We start from the raw sequence: 25,120 nt of genomic DNA, 5'->3' as shown, positions 1-25,120 counted from the left end.
TGCTTAATTTAGTTTTATATGAGTTATTATTATTACCTCGTAACCAAGAAACAATACATTTTGCATATTTCCGGTATAAGTTTAAAATTATAACTTAAAACTAATTTAAGATTATTTAATTAGTCTAAGATTCTAATTAAATCTTTGTTAATTTACACATTTGCACCATTATTTGTTTAGTTGCATTAAGATTGACAACTATTTCCCAAATTCAAATTAAGTTAATTTAAATTAGATTATTTCAATCTAATTTAAAATTTGATGTTCTTCAAAAAAAAATAATAAATTAAATCAAAATATAAAAAACCCTGATATTTCAATTTCAATGTTAATAAGCATTGAATCTAAGCAGCGCAGCCCGAGCAGGGCCAGTGGGCACCCCTAGCTATGGCAACGGATGTTAGTAATGTGAATGACACGAGTTGATTAATAGTTGGAGCATGTAAGTTTAATAAAATGATTTGAGAATGAGGGCAAAGTTTGTCGGTTGATGATTGAGTTCCCTCCCCACGTGTGTTTTTATCCAATCCAATTATGGAGTCCATCACCGGCCGACAATATTCTCCCGGTTTCCTACCATACGCCCATCCTTAATCATTCAATTAATTAGATAATGATGAGCCTCGCACTTGTGATGATGATGATGATAATGCCTGGAGTTGATGAGTATCATGGTACAGGCTTGGCTGCAAGTTCGAGCCGTAATATTTACCTCCTTTCTAGTCGCCACCTTCTCTAAAATTTTCCCATCTTCTCTCTCCTTCTCTTTTTTGAAATTACTTTCCAAAAAATATTTTTACCAATAGTTTTCCTTTTTACTTTTTTTTATTTTTTCTCAATAATTTACAAACAATGTGCAGGCTTACCATAATAAGGGTAGCGCGTGTGTCTTGCTCCAGTGCTATCATGATGGCTTGCACGTGGCAATAAAAATCAAATGTTTTTATACAAGTTTTGATATCCAAATCAAGGTGTGGAGGTGGAGTTTTACAATTCAAAAAATTAAATAATAAAGCAGTTATTAGAGAGAGTTAATATATATATAATTTTCATTGATTTGCTATTTCATGGGTTAATATACATAGAATCATTGCAATGTTATATAATTTATTGAGAAATTATTAAAATGTATATTTAGCTTATATCTTTTATATAATTCAAATTTAAAAATTATTTTATTTGTACAAATATAAGTAGATAAAACCAATGAATCCAAGTCTTATGTAAATTTTAGATTGATTAACTTAAATGTATATTTGTTTTTATTTGATAATTTTAGTTTATTAATTTATTAATCTTTAATTTCTTATGTATCTTTAATTCTAGTAATTATTTATATTTTAATTTTTACGTTATTATATCATATAGTTTAGCTATTCAAAGTTTACTATAAATTTTATGAAATATATGGTATAACACTTTAATGTTAATTTTTTTTATATAATTTTATTATTAATTTTATTTTTTCCATATATGTAAGAGGAAACAATGGGCGCAGGAAGAAAAAGAAGGAACAGAAGCCATTGGATTGGTTTGAAGAGAGAATAGAATATCACGTGAGGAGATGAGGATGAGTAAAGGAGGCAGCGTCAGAGTTCACGTGCACAGGCATGTGTTTTGAACTGAATTGATTTGTATTGAAAGATAAGGCCCCAATTGAACACAGCCACGCGTGTCCTTCTGTTCCTGCCTTACCAGACACCCAATCTTTTCCAATCATTGGATACACTCTGCATTATTATTATTATTATTATCATTCTTTAGCCTAACGCATTTCTTTTAAGGTTTCTTTCACTCTTTAATTTTAGATTTCTATTTTTCAATTATTAGTCTAATTTAGTTTAATTCAAAATCGAAATCTAATTTAAGAATATATATATATATATATATATTTTTTAAAATAACTCTAATAATAATATGAAATATATCTTATATAAGGAGAGATTATTACTATCTTATTTTTTTTATGCAGGATAATTTATCTGCAATAATAAGTAAATTCTTTAAAATTATAATTATCAAGTAATTTTTTAAAATAATTTTAATAAATGTAATAATGTTAATTATTTATTAGTTTATCATTTAGGGTCTGTTTGACATTATTGTTAAAATTGCTATTGAGAAAATTATTTTTTTTTAAATATATTAGTTAGAGAGTGTTAAAAAATAATTAAAAATTAAATTTTATCGGTTTTAGTTATAAGAATACTAAAATAATAAGACAGTTTTTACCAAACTATTTTTTTTAATAACATATAAAATGATACTTTTATTCAGAAAAGTAGTTTCAGACTCTAAAACTCAATGCCAAACAGGACTTTATTATCAACTTTTTATAGCTTCACTTATAATAAAATTCAATTGAGCGTTTACACAATTATATTTAATTTTTATTTTTTTTAAATAAAAGTTTTTCTAAAATTAAAAAAATTTAAATATTTTCATTTAAAAATGAAAATAAAAAAATAAATTAAATTCTTATAAAATGCTAATTATATGATATAATTTTCTTATATATGCGCCATACTCAATAGGATGCTAAATAATTTTATTTTAATCGGTACACATGTATATCTATTATTAAATAATTTTAGTTTAATTTGTTGAATTATTATTATAAAAAATATTAAAAATTTCACAAGAAAATGGTTTTTAATGCTATGTTTAATAAGAAATTTAATCCTATAAATTTAGATTTGGAATAAACACATTATTTGGATATTTTAAAAAATAAATTTCAATTTAATTCACATCATACATATTTATAACAAATTTAAAAATTAAAGATTTAAAATAATTATTTTTATTTTATTATTTTAAATTAATTTCACTATAATTAAATTAAATGTATCATCTCACAATTTTTACTTATAGACACTTTTATGAAAATTTTGTATTAATTAAATAAAAATTTTTAAATTTCAAATACCAACAAAAAGTAATTATTGTTGGCAGTTGGTACAAGCTGCAGTATATTGTATGAGAAAACACCGAACTAGAAGGAGGCACACGTGTGCTCACATGCATATGCGAATGAGGTCAATATATCGAAAACCAACTATTATTCATCATTGTCTGGTAAAAAAAACATATATTATTTTTTTTGTTCCACAGACTTTGGAAATCAAAACAACATGTACTCCACACCGTCGGATGAATTTTCCACATAATCGGCCGTCGATGGTGGAGATTTTTGCAAAAACCAAAGACAATCAGACGGTGATGGCACGTGCGGGGTACCACACACAGGGAATCTGGATTTTCTCGTCACTTGCACGGTTGCCCTTGTCTGCACGTGCGGGGTGTTACCCAAGCACTGCGCTTTTATTATATGCAATTGTGGACGCGAGCCATGCTGTAGTGGGACCCATAGATTTCTTTTCTTGGTGTAAAAATAGCTGGATATCGATTCTTAACTAGGCCTAAAGCTAAACAACCCATTTGTAGACTGGCTCTGGCCCAAGTCTACCTAGGGACAATTGTTGGCGTTGGCCCAATAAAAAACAGAAAGTGTTAGAGATGTACTGAAAACAAATTGGTAATTAACAAAATGACCCATGAAGTTTGATGACAGAAATACAAGGCTTCCTTTGTAATTGGGTTGTGATTGAGGTCTGCGTTTTATTTCCTCTCTGTTTCTTTCTCCTATTAGCTTCAAACCATTTAAATCAATGAAGCCTGGGTGTAGGTGTCTCAGGGTTTTGATTTATATTTTCCTTCAATTTGTGCATTTCTGGATTGCTTGGCCTTCTAAAGTTTAATGGTCTGGTGAAGCAGAAGCATGCAATTAAATTTTACAACCAATGGCATAAATTTCTCCATGATATCCCTTTTAAGCGTAAAGTTTGTGATGGAGGTAGATAAGTTGTTTGATAAATTGTCTCAGCGTTACTCTCTACTGTTGAACTTAATACAATGAAAACTTGTATCTCAGGAAGACTGAGTAAGAGAAGAGAGGGATAAATAGAATTTAGAGAAAGAAGCAATTCTGATTAAGTAATCACTCAACAACTCATTTACAGCAGATTGCAGTTTATACTATACTAAGGATCACGTGATTGCAACTTTACATTCTTCAGCATATCGGAAGTAAAAAAAAATAAACAAGTGATTGTATCATGCTGAGTTTCCTCTAGATTTACTGTTAGTGTATATGCACTATAATTTATGTGTTAGTTATAAGTGTGATAATTTAATTACATGTATATATATTTTGTTATTAATAAAGGCTGATTTATCTTTAATGTTCATGTTAATTTTAATTAATATTAACTAATAAAGATAAAATCCATTGGACTTATATACATAGCAGTAAAAATTATAATTTTGTTATAATTATAAGATTTTCACTGCATTATATTATTATTCAAAAAATGTTTTTGGTCAATATTATATCGAGACTGGATGTTGTTATAACTGTTGAAACCATACACGTTGCATTTTGTGAATTTGATCCGTACAAAGATTTCATACGAAAGTTTATCTGTGTCTATATAAAGACTTGCATGACAGTCGTGTAAGTAATCTTTAGACTTGAGATACTAAGTTATCTTATATAGGAATTACTGTATTTTAATACTGCTCACATGTCATTCTACATAAAGATAACAAATGTGATAGCTATTAAATATAGTATGAGCTATATGGATATATTTATTTGTTAAGAAAGAATTCAACACTCTAGATAATTAGGGAAAGTATTTCAATTGTTCTTGGCCAGTGTGGATTGTTAAATCCTTGCGTAAGGTAAAATGAGATTGAGAATCTTATTTAATTAATGAGATTGAGAATCTTATTTAATTAATCAATCACATTGGAATAACAAAAATAATTTATACATAGCAAACACATTCCATACATCAGTTTATAGATCGAAATATTATAATAAAAGGATATTATTTACATTGACAGACTGATCATAGAAAGATTAGTCGAATCACTTTAACAAGTTCTAATATTTGGGTGGTCATTACACATTGCTAGATGTTAATGATTATCTACAAATATAATTAATCAATTATGAATTGATGATAAAATTAAAGTGTTAATTTTATTTAATTATATTTATTATCAATATATTAGGAACCTAATAAGTCACACACATAAAGATCATAGGTAAGGAATTAAAATGGGTTATCAAGTTAGACTTGATTAAAATAAAATGAAATAATTCCAGAGGCTTATGGAATAAAGCACAAATCTTATTTAGATTGCTTAATGTCCTAATAATTATTAATTAGTTATCGCGTTAGGGATGGGTTAGTTTAAAGTTTAGGATCGTCAATTTTAAAGTTGCGGAACCCGTAGATGTTTAGAACCTAAAAACATACCGTTAATGCCTATACTATCAATACTCAAACATATAACAAACCATTACACTTTAGTTTTCTCATCCATACATAAACATTTTAACATAAAAATGGTTCATAATTTAAACCTTAACATATATAAGCTCTAAAGCATCATAATTCAACATATATACTCCCAAAAGAGTTAACATAAACATAAGCGTCATCAAACATACCTAAAAAAATTATATAACTTCAATTTTCTATGATTACTAGTACAGTACTGTCCATTCATATTTTAAATGTCCATCTACTTATACATTATACATAAAGAAGAACACTTAAGCTACTCCTCTTACTCTCTCTCTAAAGAACTCTTCTAATCCTGCAAACCTACACTTGGGGTTAGGGGAAAGAGGTGAGCTTATACAAGCTCAGTGAGTAAATTAACCAATGTTAATTATATCATTTATTTCATACATATACAATGTATCATCCAAATGAGTTTTTTCACAAAATAAACATTTTACATAAGATGGACTTTGTCACCTGTGACTCTCTGAATTCAATGTGTTAGGCTCATATATACGCTCCTCAGGACTTTCGCTTAACATATATATCCAATGTACTCGGCTCATACAAAGGTTTTTCAGGACTTTCACTTAAAATATGACCTATGTCATGCATTAGGGGCGTCGTAAAGATCTGCCCTTGGATTTTTATGGATCCATAACATAACGTAGTCATAACATGGGGAGAGTCAGTGGGTCATTCATAATCCATCATGCACCAATAATAATTATGTAATTATATAATATATTCATGTTTTAGATACATACACTCTAAATAAATATGACATATTGCATGAGGATGATCATAATTTAAATTTAAATAGTTTTTATTTTATTAAGGTTAGAGTCACTCACCTCTTGTAGCCTATCAACCTACTATTTCAACCGGTTGCTATTCACGGATCCTTAACCTTTTGAGTCTTTCAAGTCTGATCCTATAAAATCGGACTCTAGAAAGTTATACAATCTTTTAAAACTCTATACACATAATAAAAATTATATTTTAGGCCCTTAAGAACCATGAAATTAGGTTTTGGAACCTTGAAATCGAAGGAGAAATAAAATAGATAGAACCAAATTCGACTGCTAGAGTTTTGGGCTTTGACTGCAAACCTTGGAACATTGGGTGCCCATTTTAGGCAGTAGCTACTGCAGCTACCAAAGTATGGGACTTTGGCTGCCGAACTTAGAAATTTTCTAGATTTTTCTGAGAAATTGCATGCTTGAGCTATCGAAATTATGGTTTTCGGTAGTTAAACCTAGGAATTTTCAAGTAAAAAACCTATAGATTCAAACTCTCCATAAGCTCCAAACTCATTCTAAAGTTCCAAAACTTAAACCCAACACATATACACATGTCTAGGGCCTAAAACAACTTGAAATCATGCTCAATTACCACATATATTAACCAAAGACTTAAATTCTAGATTTTCCCCAAACTCAACATAACATATATGAGGATTCTCTCAAATCCACCAAGGAGAATTAACCATCTAAGGCCCATAACACTTAAACATGATTAAACCAATAATAAAAACATGCAATTTCAACATAAATCACAAAACTTTAATCCTAACATACATAAATGTCCTCAAAACTCATCTTAAAACCAACATTACCTGAAATAGAAGTTGTAAAAACTTAATTTCTCATCAACTTTCTTAGATCTACCTATTAGATGAAAAAAAAAAAATGTTACCTCTTTTCTTGGAGCTTGGAGGTGAGAGAATCAAACCCCCAAAATATAAATATACTCTCCCAAACTTCTAAGTGGAAGAATCCACTTGCAGATCTTGAAAACCCAAGAAAATCTCTTCAAAGAGCTCATTTTATATTTCAATAGTTGAGAGAGAGAGAGAAGAAGAGAAAAATCAAAGTGTTTTGGCAGAAACATAAGCTTTAGTTTCTTTTATACCCCTACTAGTTGAGGGACTTTCGGCTGTCGAAAGCCATGCTTTCGGTTGCAGGAGTCCATTCTGTTCAAAAAGGGTATTTGAACAGTAAAAGGGGCTTTGATTGCTGAAAGTCCATCCTTTGGCTACTGAAGTTCCTTTTGCCCAAAACACACACTCTTAAAACTTTTAGGAAAGAAAACCTTTAAAATATTTTTATTTTTAAATATATTTTGAACACCTCAAACACACATATACACCTTTTACCACCCTTCCTTTTAATCGCGAAATCTTTGAATTCACCAGAATATTCCATCTGTGATAGAAATTCCAACATCAGGAAACGATGGGTGTTACATTATTTGTGGACTTAATTTAAAGTTTCAAGAATTATAAGAATTAATTATGTGAATTTTAATTCCTATAGGGGTCAATTTATAATTAATAAACTTAAAGGGCAAAATTTTTAACTATTAAAAGTTGCCAAGGCAGCTTGTCTTCCAATTTCAAGTGAGAGTTTTCAATTGGCATAATTTGAGCTAGCACTCAATTCTCATTTTCTCTAAGAGGGTCTTGGAGAATTTCCTCACAACATACCATCAGAGGTCGGATATCTAGATGGCTGCTTTGCTACAACTCGGCCTGGTGGTTAGCAAATTCCTCAAGCTAATTTGAGGTAATTTGCTTGATAATTAAAATTTTAAAACAACCATTCCATAAGCTAATTAAAGTTAATTATTTGGAATTAATTTTCTGCTCAAAATTTTGTGGAATTAATACTTCCTAACACAACACTATTGATGCCTTTGAATGGAGGGTTTTGCAACTATAATTTTTTGGGGTAATCTTATTGCTAATCTTATTCTGTTATCTTTGTTTTAATTTTTAATTCCTTACATCATTACAACACTTTTAGTTTTATTGATTATAATGCAAAACTCTGCACAAATCCATGGCAGGAAGAGAAGATGTTGACTGCCTTGTCATTAAGCACAGAACCTAATTCACCTAAGATATAAGAGAGAAAATTAAAAGAAGTGAAAATTCCTGATTGAATTTAAAAAAAAAAAACTGGCAAATTTAAGGTATTTTATGCAATTAAGTCAATGAAATTTTGGTTTCCTTGAATTTTAGTGCTAGGGTTCAAAATGGGGTCACAGAAGCGGTCGACAAAAACAAGAGATAGTGATTTAGAAGACTTCTATTATTTGGAAAATGGGAAGCTAATGGTTAGTCAGTCTTGTTTTTCTTTATATTTTGCCCAGCAGATGATATCACAGGTTTATTTACTCAAAGCATTAATGATGTGGAAGAATGATGTAGATGAAGAAGGGCAAGAAGAAGAAGTGGATGAGGAAATGCTTTATGAGGAGGAAGATAAGAGTGAAGGAGAGGGAGATACACCGAATTATAGCCATAAATATGCTGAGATGGAAGACCTTGAGAAAGAGTACATGCATCTTCATAATCAAAGAGTAGTAAGACTTCCATTGATGAGCTTTTTTATTGCCATTTTTATTATTGAAATATAAATGCAACTATTGGTTTTGGAATTAATTTTTTTTTTAATTTTCTTTAATAATAATGTTGATGTTTGGAAAGGCAATAGGGATGTTTGTAATTTTTCATGCTTAATTGTAATATTGTAGTAAGCCAATTATTATCTCATCCGCATAGTGCTAGATGAAGGATGTACAAGAAAAATGGATTTTTAGAAACAGTGGGAGTGTGGGACTAGTGTTATAGATTGAGTCAGGGGAATAATGATATCATTACTTTTCAAAACCTTCTCTAATTTCAGCAAATTTTTACTCTCACAGGTGATGGTACTAATATATCTGGTTATGTTTAACATATTTCCTCATTCAGAGATATACTGAAGAATCTCAAACGCCAAAAGGATGAAGATCTTCTTAAAGGTCAAGCAGTGAAGAACCAAAAGGTACAACTATGCTTTTAGTTTCATTCATGAGTTTTTATAATTGTGGATATATTTTCTAATTTGCTGAATGCTTAATTCATTATAGTTACCATGATCATTAATAATTTGTTACTCACTTCCTTTTTTTAGTCTGATTGGTCTGCTGTTGCAAACATATCTAAACTACTCTTCAATCTTTATTGAAGGCTCTCTGGGACAGAACTCCTGAGTTTAGATTCGTACTTCAGAAAGCATTTTCAAGTTCAAATAGATTGCCACAGGTATGCTGTGGCCTTAATTTCTTATTTATCTATATTTTTGTTGAATAACATGTTTGAAGCATTATGGTTTAATTCTGAGGGATTACCTGCAGGAACCAGTTAGGTCTTCATTTTATGATTCAGATGGAGAAGTTAGGCCTTAATGGTGTGTTGCAAGCATTAGGCCACATTTCAACATTTTGGGGCTTGTGCATATGGAATCGTTTACTTATTTCTAGCATATGTTAAATGCTGTGGATGTTCCAGTGGTTCTATATTGATATGCAATTTGGTAGGTGATTCTATTGGTGATCTGGAATTGCAATTTTGTTGCAAAGCTGGTCCACTGTTTATATAATTATACATAAAGTTCTGATTTTGCTGCAATTAAGTTTCCCATATGAGCCTAATAAATTTTCATTTTTTATTAGGTTGGTTTTTTCCTCTTGTGCTGTGGTTTTATGTTGAAAAAAAAAAATCTTTAATTAATTGTTTCATCATTTAAATCCATTAATGCTTATCCAAATAACAGTAAAAACTTTTGAATGGAGCTCATTATGATTTTGTAGTTTCTGTTCTCTTCTTAAGGTAATTCTGGGAAATCTGCAAAGAAGCATTCAAAAGATTCAAAGAAATCAGATGAGGACAGTGATGAAGAATGGTTAAGAATTTCCCAAATGCATAGGAGGTAAGCCGAAGAATGGTGGCGAAAATAGACAGAGGCATCATTTCTTATGAACCTAATCCACAATATAGAAAGCTTAAAAGAAAACCCTAACTGGGCAATCTCCGTTTTCTGCAGGAAACTGAGTGTTAAATATGCTAGAATTGGAACATAAGATTTCTTGCTTTGCTTGCACGGATAAGTAAATAATGCTTATTGATTTGAAATATGTGACATAAGTAAGCCTTCATTTACTTTCATTTTCTAGAATAGCTACTTTCAGAGACAAATCAATTGATAAATGGCAGAGAAAGACACAGGTGACGACTGGTGCTGCTGCTATTAAAGGCAAATTGCACGCTTTTAATCTGGTTTGGCTTTATATCTACCTGAAATGAATTTGCCACTGGAAGTATAATGGAACTCACTGTATTTTATTTTCCAATCACAGAATGTTAGTGAACAAGTAGCTTCTTATATGAGGGATCCAAGTAGAATGATGAAGCAAATGCAGCTAAGCAGATCAATCGTCGGTGTTTTTGGAACTGTCGAGTCATTTGACGATTCTTTCTCGTTTAGCTTCAAAAATGATGCAAAATTCATGGCATGATGAGTTGAATAATTCTTAATTCATACATCCTTTTCTTATCCTTCTACCCAGTCCCTTCCCCATACTAAAAAAAAGACAAATGTACTGATTGCCTGCATTACTAATGGACAGGTTTCTTAGCAGCTTGGAAATGCCAAGGGAGAGGTAATTTAGCAGCTGTGCATAAAAGCAAAGCGAAAAAAAATCAAGTAATATTTATCTCAATTTGGTATAAAGTTACCAAGTTCAGCCATCCCACCATTTAAAGGGTCAAGATTTGAGATTGAATCAAGGTGTGGGATGAGGGCAGTGCCTACCTATTGTTGATAGCAGTAAAATATTAAACCTGACCAGCGCGCAAACAAGAATTTGGATGAAATTGTACCAAAAATATTAGTTCTGATCGTCTTTGCAACTTGTGGACTTACATATTGAAGGTTGATTTCTTTCAATCTAACGGGAATTTAATTTAAATCCTTTTAAATTGGATTAGGAGGCAAGTCCTGACGGTGACCCTGAACTTCCTGATGACCCCAAATTTTATCAGCAATTACTGCAGGAATTTTTTGAGACAATTGACCCCACATCCTCTGGTTAGTATTTTTACCACTTACATCTTTTTTGTCTACACATGCTGGATGCATTTTCACCCAATATTTGACTACGCAGATCTATTTTACGCTGTAAATGAATCTTTGAATCGATGGTTTATGGACATTTTTTAGTTTCACAATCAATAATCGAAGGAGATTTCCATATGAACTTCACCTGAATTTGCATTTTGAACTTTTTAGGTATTAATAATAACTTGTATCAATTGTTTTGAATCTTCTTTATTTTTTGCCCTCAGAAACGGCCTTTTACGCTCCAAAAAAATTGCAAACTAAGAAGAGAAAGATTGTTGATCGGCGTGCCTCAAAGACTCGCAAGATCAGGTACCTACGTGAAAAGTAATTTGTTTTTAAGTAACTTTAAACCATTTTCTGGTTTATTTTTGGGTCATCATCTTGAGCTAGTCTATGTCATATATATATTTTTTTATGTATATATTCTTTCTATCCTAAAAATTGTTCTTGCAGGTACAATGTCCATGTGAAGATTGTGAATTTTAAGGCTCCCCAGCCCTTGCGCATTCCTCCTATGGCCCCTAAGTTGTTTGCGAATTTTTTTGGACTCAACTTTCTCCAACCTGCATCTGCATGTTAGTATTGCAGCTGGGTATAATTTGTGGATAAATTTTTGAATGAACCCGGTTCACTGGTATCCCTGTACTAGCCATCGATTTTATAGAAATGAGTCGAGGCTAAAAATTCGCGGACTTTTTGTTCTTATGACGGAACTTTCATTTATGTTTGAATTTATTGTACCTGAAAATGTCCCTCACAAAGCTTCATCCTTAAGAGATCGGGTTTCCGAGCGAAACCTTTTGTTCTAAGCCTTTTTATTGACCTTTGACGGTGTGCTGTGCACCCTAACCAGCGACGACCATCATCATCATCATCATCATCATCATCATCATCATCGAGTACTAACAAAACTTTTCAACACGCCAGGGCTGATCCTTGGTTTCTCATCTAATGCTACAAAACTAATGCTCAAAAAGAAGCCAAATATCACGTTGTTTCACCCAAAACCAGGGAAAAAAGAAAAGCCCTTCTGTGTTGTACTTGTTCTGCCTAACCGCGCAGATTCCTAAAGATGTTCATGTTTACAGATGAAAATGATAAAATTTCAAGGATCTAAAATCAATCATTACAATAGGAGGATACTCTTTCATTAATCATTACTATTAATAGATATTGTACATAATTGCAACACAACAAGCATAGGTCCCCCATCTACAATGGCTCATCTTTATATCAACATTCATGAAGTCTTGAGAGAGCGTAAGTTGCCAAGAACTCTGTAGCAGTGAATTTCCATAAAAGCTCCTAAATTCCAGCTTCATCACCCCTGCAAGCTGAGAATGACATGGGTATTAATTAAGGCCCCGAAAATGACTTATATTCTAGCATAGCAAGGGTACTGAGTTTACAGCTATGAACAGTTGGCTGTCACAATGGGGAAAAATGGAATCACTACTTGATGCAATTTTGGCCTATGATGCATGTTTTGTAATTGTTTTGATCATCATCAACCTCTCTGAATTTCATGTCTCAGTGGTACAATTTCTGTGACTTGATCATTTTAAGAAATATGCTAGATACATAGGCAGGCACATTTGAATTCTTGATCTCAGCCCTTGTGATAATCAACAATATACAACAAAATTTGTCTAAAAGTTTTTGTTAATAATTTGAAACAAAATGAAACTGTCTCATATACCCATAAGACAATTAAGCAACAAATCTGTCAGTGATTGGGACGTGTATAGTTACAACAGTTGCATTGGATCTATATTTTCCAGATGTTTCCTTCCACAAGAATGTTGGAAAATGGAGGGAAAATTCCAGTAGTAGACACTGAGCAAACTCTCCCTCAGACCATGAAGAGCACACAAAGAGAAATACTTACAATGACGGTTGAGCTTGAGCACCAGCTTGTTGCACTAACTGAGAATAAATGTATTCATCTACCCTCTGTTTTGCCAATGCTACCTGTTACACAATCAACAACTTTTAACTTAGGAAAAAAAAAAAAAACCCCGGAAGTTTCATCCTAAAACCCAACAGTCTTTTTTAACCAACATCATTAATTTTAAGAAAACCAACATTAAATAATCTGAAGAAATGATATTTTAGACAAACTTTTAGCAAATACTTTGCCTATTCTGTAACTTTAACCTACCAGTATAGCCTCATAGTTCTTTTAGACAGCCTTTTAACACAGGTTATAATTACACAAATGATGGCCAGTCCCAAGCCACAACACTCAAACCAACATTGACATTATATATTCCACGACATAATAATATCAATTTCTTATTTTCTGTGAAAAAGAAGCACTAATAATTTTCTTGGAAACCCTTGGAAAAAAAACCTGCTGAGCAGTGCCACCAAATTGTATGTGCCTATGTTTCTGTTCACCTTTTCCACCATAAACCTGCCAACATGCAACCACAAAAAAGCAGGGGACAAAAATAAATAACCAGCTAATATTCATGTATTACTTATGATGCATATCAATTAAAGCTAAACTATAGTAATGAAAGCTTAGCTAAGTTATGAAACCACTAAATGTTGATAAAACAGCAAACAAGGCATTTGAGCCTTAAACTGACAAAGGTCCATATATATATATATATATATATATATATATATATATATATATATATATATATATATCTGTAGTATCAATTAGCCAAGGGACATGACTCACTCCTTGAATTCTGCATGGCAACAAATTAATTTGTAGATTACAACTTAATAATTGATGATCCACCTACCTTGATCATTGCTCCAGACTCATTTCTGATCCTTGATATGTTGGAGCCACATCTGCCAATCAAGCCACCAACTAATGTCTCCGAGACCATCATCTCCAAGGTTACATAAGCAGCTGCAAGATTGGTTGTCCTAAAGATGATGTGGTTATAACACAAAACATTAAAACTTGATGCAGCCCCATAACGTAGCAGTTGAAAGATAGTATTGTTCTAAAATATGAAACATTGAATAACCTGAAGTTGGGTCAACATATGGTTGGGTTGGTCGAACTGCAGCATAGTTGTATGTTGGACTGATAGAAATCACTTGTTTTGGCGGGTTTTCCCTAAGCAAGAAGCAAATGAAGCATAAATAATCCCATGCATATATTTGTCCAAAAAGCATACAACATAATATCAATAAAAAAAAATGCAAACAAAACCTACCTGAGTTGACAACCAATCTCCTCTAGAGCCTTCAGCACAACAGGTACATCTCCTGATATCTGAATTCAACAGAAATTTTAATCATATTCTTTCTAGCAAGACTCTTTATTGCTGCTTTGAATCAACCAGGAATTTGATTCCCATTTAATCTTACAGCAAGCTAATTAAATTGAAGATAACAAGCTCACCTGCAGGACTCGATCAGATTCATGAGCAGAAGCACATAGAGGCAACTGATTTGGAGCCAGTACTGTGATGGTGGCACCGGATGAATTCCTTAATTTCTCAATGTTTTGACCAGACATTCCTATCAAAGAACCGGCCTGCGAACCTGCTATTAACATTCTTATAGTGTTTGCAGCAACATGCCCTGCACAAACCACTTTTGATGCTTCCACTGGACTATCATCTTCCTGTACATGCATATTAGAAAAAAAAAAAAAAACGCCACATTATGAAAAGCCAAAAAGTGAAATTTCTAATCAAACTCATAATAGCTCAATACTGTAGACGATGAAGGGTAATCACTAATTCTTGCAATCACACCTTTAGAATCAAAGTAGCTATTTGCTTGAGGGCATTCTCAGCATCGGAAAAGGAATTATCGCTCTCTTTCGAACTAATGATTATTACGCGCTCTTCGTGTCGCTGCACAAATAACAATAAAATAAAAGCATTCTTAGATCTTCATCCAACAAATCACAACTTGAAACCCTAAGTGAACGAAGTTGGAACTGAAAAATCGATGAGTACAGCGATAGCATCGGCGATTTTGATGGTGGCTTTGGTCTCTTCTCGAATCTTCTGGATACGACACCCCTCTTTGCCAATGACTTTCCCGATCTGCCTCGACGGCACTACGATCCTAAATATAATGTCTTGCGATTTGGCCCTTTTTGAGGCCGATCCTTCCGTCTCACCTGCTGCGGAGACCGTCGCAACTTCAAACTCATCACGGCTGCGCTTGGCCGTAACTGACATTTCTGGGTGGCGCAAGGCGACAGATGGAGCAGGGTTCATCGGAATTTCTCCCTGTTGGGCCATAATTGTCGATGTGGGCTGGGGATAGTATTGCACATAAGGGTATGGAAAATACATTGAGGCCAGTCAATTTGCGAAAAGAATCTCAAATGGGGGGTTTTAACTGCACCTACGGATTTACAATTATACCCTTTCTGTAATTCTGTTTCGGATTGGGACCCAATCACTCTGCTAGTGCCATGGTGTGAAAGCATGGACATACAAAATGGACTTGGGATTCACCCTATTTTATGCAGGAGTTGGCCATGCTTCTGATATTGCAAGCAGTACCTGTTATAATGGCAATGATCAAATGGTTCAAAGAGATTCACCACTTTAAAGTTAAGCAACATTCAATGATAATATTTGATTAATTATTGTTGCTTGTGCAGTGTTGCTGCAGAATTTCGAACGCGACAGCATTTAATAGTATGCAATCGACAAGTCCGAAAAGGAAAATCACAATCGTTATCCGTTAAAGCTGGCTTGGATGTGGTTATTCAAGGATCCTCGCTCGGTAGATTGTTTCTAAACAAGTAACAATCAGGAAAAATAATCCGACAACAAGACCACAGGAAATGACCACGGGAAATGATACTGACGTCATTTTGACTTTCCACATGGATACATTTACTAGGACTCTGTTGGCCACCATCAAATGGGTTTTCTTTATTTTTTTTTTTATATTTCAATACATATGTGCTTCAGTATTTTTCATATACTGGGCTCTGCTATGTTTGAGCGTATATTGATTCAATTAAAAAAAATCATATTTTTATTTAAATTAAATCAAATTAAATCTATTTATTCTAATAGAATTCAAGATAAGAAAAAATAATTTAAATTAAATTATATTTTTTCTTATCTTGAATTATATTCCCGGGAAAGAAAACGTACTTCTTATTGCGAAATCCAAACCCAGTCCAGGAACGAGGCCAAATGTAATTAATTTGTTTGCCAAACAGAGCCTCAACTGTACAGTTGCCACGCACTTGATTCTAAACCGTCCACTGGGCAATACACAGCAAATACAAATCCACATAGAGGGGCACTATCGGCATATGAAAAATAAAATAACTGGCTACTGCAGATCAGGAGCCACGAGGCATTACACAAGTAACTGCTTCTGCCTCTCTTCCTTACAGGCCACACACGCACATGCTCTTTCACCTCTCTATTTCTCTTTGTTCCTCTCCTCATTGCTTTCATTGCTTTGGCCTTAGGATTTAGATTCCTCTCTGTCTCTTTCTCTTCAATTCTCTCGTCTTTTGAGAATTCAGTTTCCTCCATTGCAGCTCTTTACCCAATCAAAACCTGTCTCTGCTTCAACTCCTTCCTTTCTTGCTCTTTATAAAGGCCTCAGTCTCAATTTTACTTCATTCAATCTTCAAACGCTATCGGAGAGCAGAGAAGCTTCTCTCTCTTCCCATCCATCAATGGTGTTTCGTTCCGTCTCCCAGACCCAAACTTCACCTCATACTGACGCTACTGAATTCACAGCCATGGCTTCTTCAACTCTTAAATCTCACCAGCCTCTCCATAACTTCCCTTTACAGGATCTCAAATGGTCCATGAACCACACCAATAACTATCGCTTTCGCAAGCTTGCCGCTGATTCCTCACACGAATATCCACACCGTGACACCGCCGACCATGATGGAAATCCGGTCTCTGACGGCGCGAAAACTGGGAACTCGGTGGCGTCTCCTGATCGGAGGACCGAGAAATCTGAGAAGAAATTGGGGGTTTCGGATACTGCGGTTGACAATTCCGACAAGATATCCAAGATCTTTATTCGCATCAGGACTAAGAGCAGCAAGTCCGCCGACGATTCTGCCGATGTAGGGGATCAGACCTTAGTTGTGGACGATGCAGAGGAGACGATAACGAAAACATGGAATCTGAGGCCAAGAAGAGCGGTGACTAAGGCTCCCAATGGGAATGGAGGTGTACCGAAGATTGGTGGAGCTGTCGAGCCGGAAACCAAAGCTCAGGAACCGAGTCGCCCTGAATTGACTCGGTTACGGAATGCTAACGATGCTAAGATGGCTGAGAAGAAAGAGAGAGAGAAGGACAAGAAGCTAAAGTTCTCGATCTCGCTTACCAAAGAGGAAATCGAAGAGGATGTCTTTGCGTTGACAGGGTCAAAGCCTGCGAGGAGGCCCAAGAAGAGACCTAAGCATGTTCAGAAACAACTTGATGTGCGTCAATTTTCCTTGTTTCTATATTCTTGTTTTATTCATGGAAATTCAGCTGAAGTTTCGATTAGCCAATAAGTCATTGTTTCTATGATGGTTTTGCAGTGCTTGTTTCCTGGATTGTGGTTGGCTTCGATCACGCCTGATATATACAAAGTTTCTGATACTCCTCCGAAGGTCCGATATCGATGTTTCTGAACTGTCAACTTTATTTTTTTTGGGTAGATGAGTTAGCCTTTCAATGGGGAATAAAATTGCCTAGATTTTGTTTTTTATTGGAAAATAGAGAGAAACTTAACATTTGTTAAGCTTGTTAGCAAAGGTGACAAAGATAACAAACAACATAAGGCGGCTTACTGGATTCGATGGGTTTTTAAGCAATAAAAATCATATGATCATGGAATTCTAATTTGCACCATATTTTCATTACAAGTTAATTTTTTTTTATTTTTTATTTTTTATTTTTTTATAGAGTTGATGATTGAATTCTGCTGTTCATGCAGGGTTAGATGATCCATTCATATAAACTCGGAACTTGAAGGTGAATTGCTGCCCAACTTGTTGACGTCAGCTTAAAGAGTAAAAAAAATATGAGCCTGTAAAGATGAAAGGGTAACAAATATATCTTGTTTTTGTGCCTTTTCTCTATACAGCAAGGAGCTCACTGCAAGTTTGAAGGGTTATAGTCCGTAGTTTTGAGTAACTGACTTTGTAGTTTGTACATAAGAACTCTCAATCAATGGGTAGAAATTTTAATATCATTGTTTATGTTTTCAGTTAATATGAAATCAAATGTTTTTTAGGCTGTTTATTTTGCATGATAATTCATGAGATATTTTTTCTCGTTAGCTGACATGTTGAAATATCTTCTGTGTCGCAAATAATTGGTGTGTAGTGTAGCGATTGACTTCTACATTTGATATCTGTATTGTTTTTCTTTCCTAATGTGCACTTAGTAAGAGATGAAAAAGGAAAAGTTTATATTACTAGTTCTTAATCAATTTAAGGAAAGTGTGATTATTTGATAATTAAATGTGATATTGTCGTTATTGGCAAAACGTGATCTTGTGTGATATTGCTATTATTAGCAAGACGTGTTCCTTTTAAAAGTTGTGTTGTTTATTTGTTAGAATTGTAAGCGGAGTAGTTTTTGGCACAGCGATCTAAGGCATTGCATTGTGGGGCCACATTATATATAGTCGTACTAAAGTTTTTTTATCTTGTCATGGAAGTACAACTATTAAGATTTTGCATCCACATTTATATGATTTTTCAGAATTTGAAAATTGATGCACACTCAGAATTGATTGCCTTCATTTGTCAAACGATTATTTAGGAGTGAATGAGGATCATTCTGGCAAGTGTCTGATGTAGTTTGTGAGCTACTATCTTAACCATTTTATACTACTTTTCAGCATATTTGATTGATGCAATTTGTAGCCAAAAAATTTTAAGAAACCCTCCCCAACCCCACCCTTCCCTCCTTTTCATGGTAGATCAAGAGATTTGCTTGCTGGTTAATGAAAACTTATGAGCACAGTTGTTTGATCAGGCTGAAATATCGGAACAATTTACCTGTGTAGTGTGTTGGAACCTTATTTAGTTCTGGACATGGTTATCTTATGTACTCATTATCTCTGTTGTTTTCTTCTTGCAATAGCGGAAATCACCAGCCCTTTATCAATTTGGTGAAAAACTAGTTCTTTGAAAAGTTGTTGGTTGTAGCTTGATGCTGCTTATCTTTCCTTATTTGAAAGTTGTGCAAGTTATTTGTGCAGCATTGTTGTTAGTGAGGAGTACAATCAAGCGACGCAACGAGATTAATTGATTAGAACAAAAGCAGTTTTATTGCAGATTCATTACAATCATTGCAATTGTAATCTGGATCACAGGGATGCACAGAAGTCATATGAGATCAGCAATTGATCATAGAAGTGGTCTAGCATCTGAGCAACAATCATTTAAATGAGACTTTAGTTGATACGTGTATTATTGGTAAATTTTAAGAATTAGCCTTAAACTAGACAATTTAATGATGAGGAAAATGAGATAGTGGATGTAAGCATGCAAGGCAAAGACTTTTTTTTGCATACTCCAAACAACTTTAGATCACGTTATGGCTTTATAAGTGAATTTTTCTGACATAGATGTTAGTTTTATTCTTCTGTATATTATCTCGACTTCCCAGCTTGCTTTGTAAGATGAACATTGTGTATTAGATATAATATGGTAATATCATCTGCAAATTTTTGCATATCTCCAATCGTATGTGTCTAGATCAATAATGAAAGTCAATCATGAAGGTCTTGGAATTATCATCTCTAATCCTGAGACGGATAGGTTCACAAATGGAGTGGGCTCATTGTGAAAATCTGTATAAATGTTTTAGTTTGATTTTTCTTGATTACAATCTCAACTTATTGATTGATCTCATTTGAAATGATAAAATTTGATGTCATCTGTGTTGGGAGCTGGGTTGAGCAATGCTTTTGATGTTCTCTTCCCATTTTATTTCTCATAACATGCATGGTATGGGGAGTTCTGATCCATCATGTCTGTGGAGAAGCTTTTCATTTGCAAAACTGAAAAGAACAAATGAACACTGAATGTGTATCTTAGGGCCTAAAGTCTGTTCGCACCTCATAATCTAGATAGTCATGTTATGCTTCTGGAATTTAAGCTTTGTGCCTGGAGGAGCGAAGACTTCTATGAGTTGAAATAACACTTGATGTGCATTTGCAAATGTTACAGTTAGAACTAGTTGCTTTCATATTGTTACTGTCTTGTTAATTTTTTACAAACTTGGAATTCCATTGCTTTGATGTGGTTTGTGATTTTCCTTTTCGAGCATTCAAAGCAGTTGAAAGAATTGGTATTTAAGAATTCTTTCTATTGTGGTTCACTAGGTTGTCTAATAGTTAGGTTCCAGATTTTGTTGTTGGGGAGTTAAGTGTATTGGTGGTTTTGCAGGCATCAATTCTTTTGCGTGAAAAGTTATTCATTTTCCATTGATCCTGTTATTTTTGCAGACAAAGAAAGGTTTGAACTTTATTATTATTGTTATTATGTTAAATTACAGAAATAAAGTAGCAGCTGTGATGGTAGATAGTTGGAGCTATTCAGCCCACGAGTGGAATATAAAAGTGAACACACACATTATTTGCTGAACAGTTCACCTTTTCCATTCCAAAGCCTGCTGAAATGTTTTTAAGAGATGCAATCTAGGTGTAAACTAAGAATTGCTCTGCTTGAGCTGCTTTGGACCTTCTGTAACAAGCTGCGGAGGAGAATTGAGGTGCTCAAACTTTCTGCATATGTTGGTTATTATTATTACAATAATCATCATCATTGCAGATGAGTGTTTTTGTTTTTCTGAGATGAATCATATATGGGCCTTAGAATGAATATTATCAATTATTTGGCATTGCATTTAACAGCAAATTGCTTTGACATTTTCAGTGGTTGGGAGCTTCACAATAAGATATCTGAAGTTCTGGGTAGATGCAGTATTAGGGAATCAAATGTTGCTTACAGAAAGGTTGAATTAAAAATGATGCTTTCAAGCATTCTTTGAAACATTGAAAGTCCTTGCATCTGATTGAAATTTTATCTTACTGTCTATAGTGAAATTTCCCTTCGCATTCTTCACCAAAACCTTGGCTGGTAGTTCCTTTATTCTCCCAGCGATGTTGGTCTCTGCGTTTTTTTAGCCCTCAAATCAAAATAATGTGCTGATTTCTATCATAAAAAAATTATCAGAGCGTGAAAAACACGCAACAATGATAGCACATTAAAAAAAATAATAATACAAAAGGTGAGTCTGGAGCGGGATTTTTTTATTTAATATTTAACCAAGTTTGTTAATGTGATTCTATTGGACTGTGTATTCATCCTCGAGCTCTTCTTGAGAAGTCACAAAGATAATGAATATTAGAACGATTTTATAACAGGTAAACGTAACCCTGGCTGAGAACTTATGTGCAACAAGACTTTATTTTACTCGAAAATCAGCTACGCTTCTTCATTCTTGTGAAACTATATGACTTAGCCACAAAAAAGATTTGATAAAAGATCGAACCTTCATTTCTTGACCTCAGCTGCATGGATTTCTCCAACTACGTGCCCGGGAAAAAATAACAAATTCCAAACCCTATGAGCCCAAAACAATCACATTTCACTGATTTGGATTTACTTTTCTTTTTAAATTTTGTATTTTTTAATTTATAATAATTAAAAATAAATTATTTCCTCAAATTACTTGTCACCATCCATATATATATATGTGTGTGTGTAGCATATTTTCTTCAATTGGAAAGAAAAGTGATTATCCTACAAATGAAGATTCTGCCCTTCGTTCTTCATGCCCTCTTTGATTTTTTTAAGTTTACTCATTGTTAAACGATTGTTGGTGGAATTATACTTTATTTTGCTTTGAGCTTTGGTCTCTTCTTAATGAGGCTAAGTGTCTTGCATGCACCTATTGCCTTATTTTCTCATGCTTGAACGTTTGCTATTTGATGGTGCTCTTTGCAAGCTTCAGTCAATAAGCACTAGCCTTTCAAGTGAGGTGTGTTTTACTTATTATTATTTCTATTAAATATGAGCTCTTCATTTTATTCTTATAGTTTTGTCTATTTATTTTTTGTATTGATAGTATATTTGGATAGAGTGTATCTATCAAAACCTCTCAAATCCACTAATTTTGCAGGTTAAAAGTGAGAATTTTGAAAATTTTGAAACTTTAAAAAACCTTACATTCCTTAAATAACCTTACTCTCAAACAAAGCTATTACTTTAAAAACAATACTTTACCTCCACAAAACTTCTTCATGAACATAGGAGTAAGGTGTCTCTTTGATGCATATATCCCCCTCACCCTCAGCCCATCAATTAAAATGTTGCAGTGAATTCATATGATATCAAAGTTAAGATTTTGCTGGAATTTTATTTCCTATTTTACTTCCATGATTTCTTACCTAAATTATCTAAATTCTTGAATCATCTTAGTTGTAGTTTCCATGTTAGAATCTTTTACGCTCAATTCTCATTATGTCTTGAGCTCTGCCTTCAGTCATGGTTTCACATCTTTACATATTAATGGATACTCATTTTTCCTAATCTGAAGCTATAGCATACCAGTTGTAAGAAATGTTATGTAATAGTCTGTTTTTACCAGTACAATATCTCTGTGTAATTGAATGAGACCTGAAATTATAAATCAAAAAATACACTACACTTACTTTATTTGGTTGCAGACCAAATTTCTTTGTTTCATATAAAATTTCTCTGAGGATGCGCGCCATTTCTTCGTTCTGTTAAAAATGGTGTTGCAGTTGATACTGGTAAGTAATTGAATATTGTTCCATTTTTCAAAATTGCAGGGAACCTTGACAGATGGGGGACGACAACTCAGCAAGCACTTCAAAGCAAACTCAAAATTCACTCAAACAACTGGCAATTGATATTCCAAAAAATCTAGAGACTACCTTTTCTGATACTGTATGTATCTAACGGGTGCCCCCTGCACTTAGCAAAATCAATGAAGCAGCATACACTCCTCAGGTAGTTTCTATAGGCCCTATTCACCATTACAAAACTGAACTCAAAGCTATGGAAATCCAGAAGCTGAGATATTTAAAAGAATTTTGCAAAAGGCAGAAGAGCAAAACAGAAAGAGATTTTTCAAGTGACCTTATTAATATAATTAGTGAAGAAGACATCCGAGGTTATTATGATGATAGCTCTAAAACCTGCAGCCCTGAATTGGTTAATATGATTCTGTTAGACAGTGTTTTCATCCTTGAGCTCTTCTTGAGAAATCACGAAGAAAAAGAAAATGCCAAAGATTTTATAATAGGCAAACCCTGGCTGAGAACTGATGTACAACAAGACTTGGTTTTACTTGAAAATCAGCTACCCTTCTCCTTTCTTGAGAAACTGTACGACTTTGCCAAAGAAAAATTTGATGAAAAAGAGTACCCACCTTCTTTCGACCTCACCTGCACATCCTTCTCCAACTACAAGCCCGGGCAAAAAGAAAAGATTCTAAACCCTGTGAACCCAAAACCATTACATTCCACTGATTTGGTTAGATATTTTTGGTCTTTTGGGCACCCTCCAATAAAGATGCCCGAAAGCATTGGAAGTCTTTATAGCAAAACCAAGCTGCACCGGGCAGGATTGAAGCTGAAGCCTGCTCGAGATGAATGCTTCCTCAATGTTAAATTTGAAGGGGGAAAAACTTGTCTTTGGAGAGCTGAGCTACAACTTCCTTGCTTCGAAATTGACGATAACACAGAATTTGTGGTTCGAAATCTCATGGCTCTTGAGCAGTGTCATTATCCCTAACAAACTTACATCTGCAATTACATTAGGCTGTGGGATTTTCTTATCGACACGGCTGAAGATGTGGATTTGCTTGTTGGGAAGAAAATAATTGTTAATGGGCTAGGCGACAGTGCTGCTGTGGCCAACCTGCTTAACAAGCTGTGCAATCAAATTTCAGAAGTCAAGTCCTGTTACTATCACCTCTCTGAAGAGTTGAATCGGTACTACAAGAATTGTTGCAACCATACCATGGCTAGATTGAGGAGCGTTTACTTTGGCGATCTTTGAAGAGGCACTGGGGCTGTCTATTTGCTTTGCATTCATTTCAACTTGTCATTCTAATGATGCTTTCCATTGTTTATTTATTTCAATATTTGTTGGTTATATGCTTACCTAGGTTTGCCACCTTCAGTAGGGCGAAGTAAAAAAGCTGCTTTGTCACGGCCTGATTGCATGAGCCGAACTGATACAACTTAGAGCAGTATAAAACTCTCGGCCTTACTGTTATCAAATCCATGACCAGACCAAAAAATTCAAGGCCCGACATACGAAATAAAATAAAATAAAATATTATAAATTAATGTAGACCAATTTAACTCGATAATTATCAAAAATTCACTATTAAGGGAGCATAGCTCAACCCTAATACATAGCATATACAAATCATTTAATACTATTAATTTTTCTTAATTAATATAATATATATATTAACTAGTATCACAGTGAAGTTCTAGTAGTTAAATAAATAGATAAATAAATAAACAAACAAATAAATAAACATAATAAAAATCATTACTTAAGAAGCACCACAACCTACGAAAAAAATTACAGGTTAAACCCAAAAATAAACTTATTCCTTCTACAACTTGAAAAATAAATATTTGAACATGAATGAGCGTTGAACTCATATAGTTTAGATTTGATTATAGATGTAATTTCTATAACCACATAAAAATAGTGCAATTCTACCATGTAATACACATTCAACACATATACAAATAATTCACCAAAAATTTATATGAGGAGATAATTTGAAGCTATTCACGCACCCAGTGTATCATATTAATACATAAATATGG

The 25,120-nt window shown here is 33.5% G+C and overlaps 2 protein-coding genes and 2 pseudogenes across 2 annotated transcripts; 3 read left to right on the top strand and 1 right to left on the bottom strand.

The window, feature by feature from the left end:
- The first annotated feature begins 8,399 nt into the window (after positions 1 to 8,399).
- LOC110657804 (uncharacterized) lies at positions 8,400 to 12,192 on the top strand (annotated as a pseudogene).
- Positions 12,193 to 12,323: 131 nt separating this feature from the next.
- On the bottom strand, positions 12,324 to 15,819 carry LOC110657758 (uncharacterized). Its single transcript, XM_021815111.2, has 9 exons — positions 15,250 to 15,819; positions 15,043 to 15,144; positions 14,685 to 14,909; positions 14,497 to 14,555; positions 14,305 to 14,396; positions 14,071 to 14,183; positions 13,665 to 13,727; positions 13,200 to 13,282; positions 12,324 to 12,645 (listed from the first exon to the last, which is right to left on the bottom strand). Exons 1-9 carry the CDS (start codon positions 15,592 to 15,594, stop codon positions 12,633 to 12,635), a joined length of 1,095 nt encoding a protein of 364 aa, XP_021670803.2. The 5' UTR covers positions 15,595 to 15,819; the 3' UTR covers positions 12,324 to 12,632.
- A 675-nt stretch (positions 15,820 to 16,494) lies between these two features.
- LOC110657759 (uncharacterized) lies at positions 16,495 to 18,525 on the top strand. Its single transcript, XM_021815112.2, has 3 exons — positions 16,495 to 17,717; positions 17,820 to 17,891; positions 18,218 to 18,525. Exons 1-3 carry the CDS (start codon positions 16,953 to 16,955, stop codon positions 18,221 to 18,223), a joined length of 843 nt encoding a protein of 280 aa, XP_021670804.2. The 5' UTR covers positions 16,495 to 16,952; the 3' UTR covers positions 18,224 to 18,525.
- A 174-nt stretch (positions 18,526 to 18,699) lies between these two features.
- LOC131178001 (UPF0481 protein At3g47200-like) lies at positions 18,700 to 24,383 on the top strand (annotated as a pseudogene).
- The last annotated feature ends 737 nt before the right edge of the window (positions 24,384 to 25,120 follow it).

Source organism: Hevea brasiliensis, chromosome 2 (assembly GCF_030052815.1).
Source record: "Hevea brasiliensis isolate MT/VB/25A 57/8 chromosome 2, ASM3005281v1, whole genome shotgun sequence".
Lineage (NCBI taxonomy): Eukaryota > Viridiplantae > Streptophyta > Magnoliopsida > Malpighiales > Euphorbiaceae > Hevea > Hevea brasiliensis.
Note: the sequence above shows the minus strand (reverse complement) of the source record. Positions and strands in the feature narration are given on the sequence as shown.

Bases quoted from the DNA above. Each gene is read 5' to 3' on its own strand.
- LOC110657758 (XM_021815111.2), bottom strand. From the start codon at position 15,594: ATGTATTTTCCATACCCTTATGTGCAATACTATCCCCAGCCCACATCG. The intron at 14,184-14,304 runs GTTATTCAATGT...CCAATCTTGCAG, and splicing joins ATATGTTGACCCAACTTCAG to CTGCTTATGTAACCTTGGAG. The intron at 13,728-14,070 runs GTAGGTGGATCA...GCATGTTGGCAG, and splicing joins AGTCTGGAGCAATGATCAAG to GTTTATGGTGGAAAAGGTGA.
- LOC110657759 (XM_021815112.2), top strand. From the start codon at position 16,953: ATGGTGTTTCGTTCCGTCTCCCAGACCCAAACTTCACCTCATACTGAC. The intron at 17,718-17,819 runs GTGCGTCAATTT...ATGGTTTTGCAG, and splicing joins ATGTTCAGAAACAACTTGAT to TGCTTGTTTCCTGGATTGTG.